This window comes from Tarenaya hassleriana, unplaced genomic scaffold (genome assembly GCF_000463585.1).
Source record: "Tarenaya hassleriana unplaced genomic scaffold, ASM46358v1 Cleome10, whole genome shotgun sequence".
Classification (NCBI taxonomy): domain Eukaryota; kingdom Viridiplantae; phylum Streptophyta; class Magnoliopsida; order Brassicales; family Cleomaceae; genus Tarenaya; species Tarenaya hassleriana.
In genome coordinates, this window is record NW_010960188.1 from 3,120,797 (window position 1) to 3,130,584 (window position 9,788).

Consider the following 9,788-nt stretch of genomic DNA (forward strand, 5'->3'; position numbering starts at 1 on the left):
TGAACAGAAGAAACTAACAGATGTAGATGATATTTCAGATGTGTTACCCTAGATTATGCATTCCCAAGATTTTTATTTTTTTTTCATTTTAGGGTTCTTCGTCATCATCACCTTGTCAAATGTTCTCGTCCACACACATATATATATATATATATATATATATATATATATATATATCTTTATCACATAAGTTTTCATGGTTATTGTTTTCTTTAAAAGTTGTTGGTTCTTTAAATCTGCTGAGGGGTTTCTATTCCTTCTTAATCTTGGATTAGAACATATATATCCGATTTTGTTGTTATAAGATATATCTTGATTATAAGGAAAGCATATAACCTATGTTCTCTACGAACATTTTGATGCTTTGTATAGGATGATGATCGATCTCAAAGAGGGTGAATGTAAAAGGGATGGATCTGCATGAAGAGGGAGAAGCCGTTCATGATTATCGTCCCTTCACTCTTGGCTAATCTTCTTCTTAATTATTGTTCATCTTCGATCAGCTATTAAGCTTCAGACATGGAGTAATGCTTCCGAATCATACATATATACATATATATATATGTATGTATGTATATGTGTGTTTATATGTTGCTTTGTTTCCGTACTTCAAAATGTCTTCGTTGAACGTATTTTGTCCATGTATAACGGTGAAATATTCTTTTAAAAAAACTATTCTTTCTCTTTTAAGCCTGTCTTTATATCGTTTTCTTTTAATATTCTGCTCGGATTCAATTCTACGACATTTCGACAGGATTTTTAATTAAATAATCACGAGTGAAGGGGATTTCAATCATTCATGATTGGATCTTTGAACGAAGTGAAAACACCTTGTCACATTTGGGATTAAAAAAAATAATTAAAAAAATGTAATTCGGCTGCATAAAAAACAAGGAGTATAGAAAAAAAAATGAACTTTATAAATTTGATAAATAAATATATGAATTTTTAATATTATATAAAACACATAAATTTTGAAAATTTTCGCATATAGCCATAAAAAAAAACCAATTGAGTGTTTTTATAAGTCTATGCAAAAATTTCAAAATTTATACATTTTTATACAATATTAAAATATATATTTGTTTACCTCATTTAAAAAGTTTTTTTTTTTTTGCTAATACTCCCAAATTCTGGAAAGAAATTGTTTTTGGTTGGTTTATGTTCTCCACTTTTATGGATTTTGGATAATGATCCAAACTCCATCAAAAAATTCTATTTTGTTCAAAGTAATGATTTTTCAGAAAATACAACCGTTAATTAAAAACATATTAGACTGTGTAATTTTACACAATCGAAAGGGATCCAAATCTCAATCCCAGGGGGTTGAATTTGTTATTTGGAGAGATTTCTGAGCAAAATAGAAAGCACATCAAGAAAGTAGGCAGAGGTTTTTATGATTTGGGCAAAGGAAGAAGGCCCGAAAAGAGGGCAGACATGTTGTGAAAGTAACATCAACACATACACCACACAACTCCTCCTAACGAGGGGGCTTCTCTCAAACTTTGGTCGGAACCTGAATCTACCGAAAGGGTTAAAGGAAAAAGGGGCCAATTTACGAAAAGATCCAAACTTTTTTGGAAAAAAAAAACAAGCAGGGGGGCAATACTATTCTTTTTTTTTTTTAAAGAGAGAGAGAGAGAGAGAGAGAGAGATGGGCTCTATATGTGCAACTTAAACATGATGTTCGTTCCATGGAGAAAGAAACTACCCCTTCTTGGTTATGTCTGGTCTTCGGCCATGTCTGCCTGTCTCCCCCCGTCATCCCAAACTCACTGCACAACCGAAAGAGAAACTCATGAGTTTAAAAGCTTTCTGAGACAACTTTGGGCAAAAAATCCCACCGCGTGTGATTGTTTGGTTTCTACTTTGTGCCACCAAATCCACTGAGAATGATGTAAGCTTTTTTTTTTTTTTTTTATAATCCATGGAAACCCAAAGGGAGAGAGGGGGAAGGGGGCATACCCTTGAGAAGTAACTGGGGAAATCCATCAACCCAAAATCAAGCGCTGCAGAGAGAATAGAGGAAGAAACTCACTTTGTCATCATATAAAAAAAGGGGGGTATAATGAATACACACTTCCTCCCAGGCTGGGGATTAGTTACTGAATCTAAATGAATATTCAGACCAAAACTTTTTCAGATGAAAGAGGCCTTGGGAAAAAGTAACAATCACGGAACGAAAGAACCGAAGCATAAAACACAACCCCTTTATGGTATGCCCTGCTTCGAACGTGCAAATGCTATTAGGAACTCTCACAAATTTGTCATCTCAGTCAGTAGACTAGCCTTAGAGACCAGTAGCTGCTAAGCTCTTTAATATCATCAAAGCTAACCTAAAATTTCTTGGAGCAGCTACCGGTAAAAATCAAGATGCAAATTCATAATCTTCTCCGTCTGACTTGACCAGGTAAATTCCACCAAAATCATTCGTAAAGATATACTTCAGACAACTGTTTCGGCACTAGAGGGTTTACAGAAACTTCATGAGCTTGAGGCTTTGAACAGAAAAGCATACATAAATCATAGTGACACTGCATAAAAAGTTCCCAAAGCTCACTGAATCAGATTCAACATTCTCGCCCACAAACAGCTTCACAACCAAATGATGATGCCCCTTTGAACATGTTTCCATGCTCGAGCTATAGTAGCTAATCCAGGCAGTTCGACTTTATATCATGCAGCAATTGTCACACTTAATCATAGGGATATCCCTTTCAAACAATGGTCATTAGGATCAAAGCATGATTTGAAACAGAACTAAATCAGTAGCCAGTACACAAATGCGACATCGCTTCTCTTCTCGTAATTTCTAGAGCGGAATCAAGCTCGACAGCTGAATTAGAATTAGCCAAAGCCCTTCAGTGGACAAACTGTTTCATGTGAAACTTTGCAGCAAAAACTATGACAAAAACCACACTAAGCGGGATGTGCATCATACCGGTCTCATTATTCTATCCTATCCTATACTTTTGTTTTAGGATCCCTAAAACTCAGGGGCAAAAGAAACTCAGTCTACCCAGTAAAACAGTCTTCTGACTTTGAAAGATTCGACAGATGGGTTTTACATTTCAGTGACCAATGGCGTATAAATCGCCAATGGGCACAATGATTCACGAGCCTTCAAACAGAATGAACTTAAATGTCAGAAATTGGATTGTTCAGGTTCTTGTAATAATCAGACAGTTGTTGTCAATTAATATACGAAAGAAGGGTGATGATGGGGCAAACAAAAAGAGCCCAATTGTAGTCGAGGAGCGACTTTTCCTCAAAAAAAGGCATTCACAACACAGAAATCAAGCAATCATTCAATCAAAAGGAGGAGCAGCCATGATCAATGCATGCAAACGAAAAGAGAGAGCCAGAGGAGAAAATTGGAATCAGATCACGGAGGGAAAAAGGGTCGGAGATCTCACCGGCGGAGGCTGCGACGGAGGAAGAAGAGCCTTTAGAGCCGGCGGCTCGCTTGAGGTCGTGGAGACGGACCTGCATCTCGGTGAAGAGCTGCATCCTATGGCACTCCAATTCCTTGGCGAATCTCATTCTCTGCTTCTCCAGCTCCACCATTTCCCTCCGTTTCTTCTCCTCCACCCTCTCGTATATCTGACCAAGCCTCTCTATGGCGTTCGCCACTTCCTTGTATCCCTCTTTCCTCTCCCCTTCCCTCCCGCGCTTCCTGCCACCTCCGCTCGATCTGGACCTCGATCCCTCCGAATCATCATCCGACGCCGGCCACGCCGCCGCCGCCGCCGCAGCGAATGCGGAGAGATTCCCACGGTAGCTTGACGGTTCCTCGATGACCTCCGGAGCGCCGACGACGGACGCCTCGGGATCGCCGATCTAGGAGCCACCGGGAATGGAGTGATCGACATCGGCAGCGTCAGCCTATGGTTGTTTTCGGTCGAATCAGGGGTCCCGGTCGCCGGGAAGTTCTCCCGGAGAAGGTTGTCGAGAGCGGAGAAGAAAGGCCATGGGCTGATGTGACCACCATTGGATTCCGAAACCCTAGCCCTCTCGGTCTTGTATTTCTTCTTCAGCGTGTCGATCCGGTTCTTACACTGCACGTCGGTGCGATACGGCTGCGGCTTGCTGGCGCCGGAGACGCCGCCGCCGGAGGAGAAGTGACTGTCGTTAACGGCGTCGGCGACCTCTTGCCAGTGCTTCTGACGGAGGTTTCCGCGGTTGAGGTCCAGGTAGCGGCCGCCCCAGGCGTCGATGAGGGTGAAGGTAGCGTCCTCGCTCCAGCAGTCATCACGGGCCGGCACCGACGAAGCAGGACGCGATGACGCCGGCGAGGGAGTACCATTGACGGCGTCCATGAGAGGTTTATCGGCGGCGATATGAGATCGGACAGATGAACGGTGAGGAATGAGAGAGAATTGGACGGTGACGGGAACGGAGACAGTGACGGGACGGTGACGGAGTTCGGAGAGAGAGGTTTTGTAATGAAGACTCGTCGCTTTAAAACACAAGCGTGGGTGTGTGCACGTGCGAACCGCGAGCAAGCTAGGCTGCTTGTACGATTTTACATATATACCCTTCTCTCTCTTTTTTTTTCTCTATTCCAAAATTTGCCTTTTCTCGAATTAATTAATATTTCTTATAATTTGTTCCAAAGTGTAAAATTCAATTCTGGTTTGTAGTCTCTATATTTTGTTTTGTAAAATCTATATATGCTTTTAATCGTATAAAATTCAATTCTGTTAGACCTATTTCAGTCCACATTTTGACTATAAAATACTATATTCTATAATAAAAACTGGAAGATAATATTTAAAAAAAATACAAGAAACATTTTTTTTTATCTAACATGTTTTTGTCGTAAATGTTTAAAAAAAAATCTGAAAAGGGAATGTTTTAATTTGTCTGAATGCTCAAATACATCTCCAAACAATGAAATTAGCCAATGGGGTTATTGTCAGTTGCTTGGTTAAACTAATTATTCTAATTAAGAATTTAATTAATTTTTTGTAAAACAAAGATAATTATCTAAGCGAACAATAAAGGTAAGAATATGATTTTTTTGGGTAAATAAGAATATGATTTGTTGTCGTTTTAATTTACTTATCAAATTTGAAAGAATCTTACATATTTGGAAAGAATCGTCATAAAAACTATATAAGTATTTTCTTGATAAATTATAAAATTCCACACAATATATATAAAAAAAAATGTAAGTTGTAATCTAGATTCCAATATTTTAATTTTTATGTAAATATTGTGATCTATATTGAAACCCGCCATATCGAATATTTTATAGCTAAAATATAAATGTTTCCCGGTATTTTTTACCTCCTTGAAAAGCCACAATTCGACACTATAATTTCTGCAATCGCCAGTAAATTCTCCATTATTTTTTAAATCCGGGATAAAACTTTTTATTTTTGCATTTTTTGTTGGAAAATTAATTATTTGAGATACGATTTATAATACCTTGTTATATCATATTATCATTATTGTCTAAAAAGTAATTGTATGTATATTCTGGTCCAAAATATTGTAGGCCTAAATCGTTCATTAACCAAAAACTACCTCACGTGGGTTAAAGTAAAATGGTCTTAAAAGCCCAATAAAGCAATGTAATGTAATGGTAATGGGCTTTTTAGTTCTTAAGCTCACACCAATATTTCAACTTCTAATAAATTGGGCTTTATCTCAAAGCCCACATACCGACAAATGCCAAAAGTATGTGTTTTTTTTTTCCTAATGTGGAACATGAATAATTATCCGGACATTTGAAACTATTTATTTCTATAATTAGTATGATGGTAAAATTTTAAGTATTTCGAATCGACATGTAACGATAATATTCAATAAAAAAAATTTGGTAAAAGAAAAAAACTTTTTTTGTAGATAAAATAAATTGAAATAATTCGGAAAGTTAGTCATTTAAATTTTAAAAAAAAATCCAAAACAACCGAATGTCTAGAACACAAAATCTGAAAATGTTCCAACTATGGATTTGCGTGGTGTCACCAAAAGATATTTTTTGTTTAACAATTTCCTTCGTGGATACACCGGAGAATTGACACGTGGCAAGTTGGGAGAGCCACTGAATTTGTTTTGTCGGAAAGCATCCACGTCACCAGAGTGAGATGCGTGCGGATCTGAAGAAGAAAAAACGACATGCAATCCAACGTTGGGAGATGGAGACAGCACGGTGTACTTTGGGGGAAGGCGGTTAAAGAATCTACAAATAAATATCTTATTACTGTAAATACGTACATTACACATGTACGTATGTAAGCATATAATATGATGCACATGCATTGCGCATATATATATATATATATGATGGTGGTCGACCCATTGAAATTCATCGCCCTTTCATGATATGTATGTGTATATATGTGTGCGTATGTATAGACACACACCTTCTATGATATATTAATTTACACGCGTCTACATATACAAATACAAAAAAAAAGAAACCCTGTATCATATGTACAATTAATGTATAGAAATATGGGGACAAAACAATTAATTAATTATTATTTTTATTCCCACTATTTATTTTAAATTCCTTGTTTTTAAAATGCCGTAAGAATGATACGTTCAAGGCATTAAGAATATTTTTGAGTTGACCTTATATCTTATACTTTGTTGTGATTAACACCAAATACCTTATAATTATCGTTTGGAAAATCACATTTTAGTATGTAATAAACAATCGTATAATTATTCGTAAGGAATTCGATTTGCAGTACGTAATGTCCACCGTATCCACATGGCAGTGGCATGCCAACTTAGGGAAACTTACAACTAATGAAATTATATATACATTATTTTGCATAATGACCAATGAAAACATATATACAAAACATATGTCATGTATATAATTTGTTTTTCTTTTAAGAAATAGAAAAAATGAAAGCAAAAACACAAAAAGGGCATAGAGTTAGAGTACATATACACACACATAAAATAAGTAAATGGATAAAAAGAAACAAATGCGGGAAGAAATAGATTAGAAGGAAAGGAAATGTAACCATCTTCTTCCTCACTCAAAAGCTCCTCCTCCCATGGCGTCCTCCACCACCCTCGGAGACCTTCCCGACGTCATCCTCTGCAACATCTTCGCCCTCGCCTCCGACCCACGTTCTCGATACTCTCTCTCCCTCGTCTCCCGCAAATATTCCTCGCCCTCGAGAGGGCTACGCGCGTCTCCCTCACGCTGCGTGGTAACGCGCGTGACCTTTTCATGGTCCCTGGCTGCTTCCGCCCTGTCTCCTCCCTCGATCTCTCCTTCCTCTCCCCCTGGGGTCACTCCCTCGGGCCTCCTCGCCTCATCCCCGTTCGATCATCAATCCCTCCTCGCTCGCCGCCTCCAGTCATGTTTTCCGGCCGTTGAGAGCCTCTCCGTCTACTCGCGATCTCCGGCCTCCCTCGACCTCTTGCTCCCTCACTGGCCCAAGCTCCGCCGTATCAAGCTCGTGCGGTGGCAACAACGCGCCGCCGGGATCCCCCTTGGCGACGACTTCGTCCCCATCTTCGAGCACTGTGGCTCGCTCGAGTCACTTGATCTCTCCGCCTTCTACCACTGGACGAAGGATCTGCCTCCGGTCCTGCGCGCGTACCCCAACGTCTCGGCGAAGCTCACGCGCTTGGATCTCAAGACCGCGTCCTTCACGGTGGGCTACAAATCAAGCGAGATGATATAACCAAATCCTGCCCTAATGTGATTTCCGAGCCGCCTGCTCGTTTGATCCGAGATTCTTCGGGTTCGTCGAAGACGAGACTCTCTCCGCCGTCGCCACCAACTGCCCCAAGCTCACTCTTCTCCATATGGTGGATACGGCGTCGCTGGCAAACCCTAGGTCCGGTCCCGACGGAGATGGCGGTGGTGGAGGAGGAGAAGCAAGGATCACGCCGGCGACGCTAATGGAGGTTTTCTCAGCTCTGCCGGACTTGGAAGAACTGGTGCTGGACGTAGGGAAGAACGTGAAGCAAAGCGGGGTTGCCTTAGAGGCCTTGAACACGAAATGGAGGAACTTAAGAGTGCTGAAGCTCGGACAGTTCCAAGAAGTTTGCTCCGCCGTGGATTGGCGGCAGCTCAACGGCGTTTCCTTGTGCGGAGGGCTACGGTCGCTATCCATCAAGAATTCCGGCGACTTGACCGACATGGGTCTTCTGGCCTTCGGCAGAGGCTGTTGTAAACTGACCAAATTCGAGGTTCAAGGATGCAACAATATAACAGTGAAGGGGCCTAGGACAGTGGCTTCTCTGCTGAGGAAGACACTGTCCGATGTTAAAGTAGCTTGCTGTAAGAATCTGGACGCGGCTGCTTCATTGCGGGCCATGGAGCTGATCCGTGATCGCATTCGTCGACTGCACATCGATTGTGTTTGGTCGGAATCAGAGGGAGTTTACGGATTCGATCTAAACGAAACCGTTGAAGTAGAAGAAGAACCCCAGGCCAACGAGAGGAGACAGAAGAGACCCAAGTACGAATTGGACGAAGAATACTTGCTTCCGGACAGCAATGGCGACGACGGGATTTGGGAGAAACTGGAGCATCCGTCTCTCTGGATCAATGTCGGAGACCTTCTGACACCAATGCCAATGGTGGGGCTCGATGACTGCCCGAACTTGGAAGAGATTAGGATCAAGATTGAGGGAGACTGCAGAGGGAGACAAACTGACGGAACCAGAGTTCGGGTTGAGCTGTCTGGTTCAGTACCAGAACCTCACGAAGATGCAGTTAGACTGCGGAGACACTATCGGGTACGTCCTGACAGCGCCGCCGAAGCAGATGGACCTGAGCCTTTGGTAGAGGTACTTCTTGAACGGGATCAGGAGCTTCAGCCTGTCCGAGCTCCATTACTGGCCGCCTCAGGACAGGGACATGAACCAGAGGAGTCTGTCCCTTCCGGCGGCCGGGCTACTACAAAAGTGCCTTGCCCTGAGGAAGCTCTTCATCCATGGCACCGCACACGAGCATTTCATGATGTTTTTCCCTAGGATCCCTAACCTGAGAGATGTTCAGCTGAGGGAAGACTACTACCCGGCGCCCGATAACGATATGAGCACCGAGATGAGAGTCGCTTCCTGTAGCCGCTTTGCTTTGAACAGCCGATTCATCGAAGATTGAGATCTGTAACCATTAGAGAAGAAGGTAACTCAAAAAACAAATGTAATGTTTATAACCCTTGTAAGGGTATATGTATATGATTATTTTGAAACAACATATGTGTTTTTTCTGTATGAATTATGATCCAAAAGAGTTTGTTTCTATCTCTTGCCGGCCGGAATCTGGGAACTGAAAGATGTTTTGGTGTGCTGTGTCTTCCTCGAGATAACAGCGCCGCTGTTTTTTTACAAAACTCGGGAAAAAGAAACGAAAAGCCGAGAAAACACCGCTCTCCTCTACCATATGGGGGAAAATTCTGTACACTTGAAGGAACAGATGAGCATATTAGCAGAGCGAATATTCGCAATCGAGCAAACGGGATAGTATCTCCTCGCAGCTCGGCCGTTGTTGCGGCTCCGCCCAACAATCTGCATCAATCCAAACAAGAAAGGATCCGAGATTAGGTTTAGGGTTTAGGGTTCGAAGAAAGAAGATGAACACTCATACCTACCTGCGATGAGCTTCCCAAGTGGGCCTTCGGGAATCTCAAGCCGGGATCCCTCCTTCGCAACAGCATAAACGACCTGAAGCCGGAAAAACAATATACGCAGAACACAGTTATACCCGATACTTGGCTTCGCTGTATATAAAACGCGGTTTCTTGCGTAGAGACACGTACTCTTTCAGGGGGTACGCCTTCCCACGGTTTGGAAAGAGG

At 41.6% G+C, this 9,788-nt stretch overlaps 3 protein-coding genes and 1 pseudogene across 4 annotated transcripts in view; 2 read left to right on the forward strand and 2 right to left on the reverse strand.

Annotated features, from left to right (window-relative positions):
* LOC104802904 (protein LIGHT-DEPENDENT SHORT HYPOCOTYLS 10-like) overlaps positions 1-690 on the forward strand; it is a 2,997-nt gene extending 2,307 nt beyond the window's left edge. Inside the window, exon 2 of the mRNA XM_010526729.2 lies at positions 373-690. The gene's annotated coding sequence lies outside the window, so the exon portion shown is untranslated. The remainder of the gene's footprint in view (positions 1-372) is intronic.
* Positions 691-1,372: 682 nt separating this feature from the next.
* Positions 1,373-4,612, reverse strand: LOC104802921 (trihelix transcription factor ASIL2). Its single transcript, XM_010526748.1, is given in 4 exon segments — positions 1,373-1,775; positions 1,966-2,009; positions 3,417-3,809; positions 3,812-4,612. Coding segments are annotated over 4 exon segments (948 nt in total). The 5' UTR covers positions 4,320-4,612; the 3' UTR covers positions 1,373-1,772.
* Positions 4,613-6,894: 2,282 nt separating this feature from the next.
* Positions 6,895-9,236, forward strand: LOC104802942 (annotated as a pseudogene).
* The window catches only part of LOC104802930 (serine/threonine-protein kinase EDR1), a 7,103-nt gene continuing 6,435 nt past the window's right edge, over positions 9,121-9,788 (reverse strand). For both annotated transcript variants that reach the window (XM_010526768.2, XM_010526759.2), the window contains exons 17-19: positions 9,750-9,787; positions 9,582-9,654; positions 9,121-9,498 (exon numbers count right to left, since the gene is read on the reverse strand). In XM_010526768.2, the coding sequence (XP_010525070.1) occupies positions 9,416-9,498; positions 9,582-9,654; positions 9,750-9,787 (194 nt within the window). In that variant the 3' untranslated portion in view covers positions 9,121-9,415. The remainder of the gene's footprint in view (positions 9,499-9,581; positions 9,655-9,749; position 9,788) is intronic.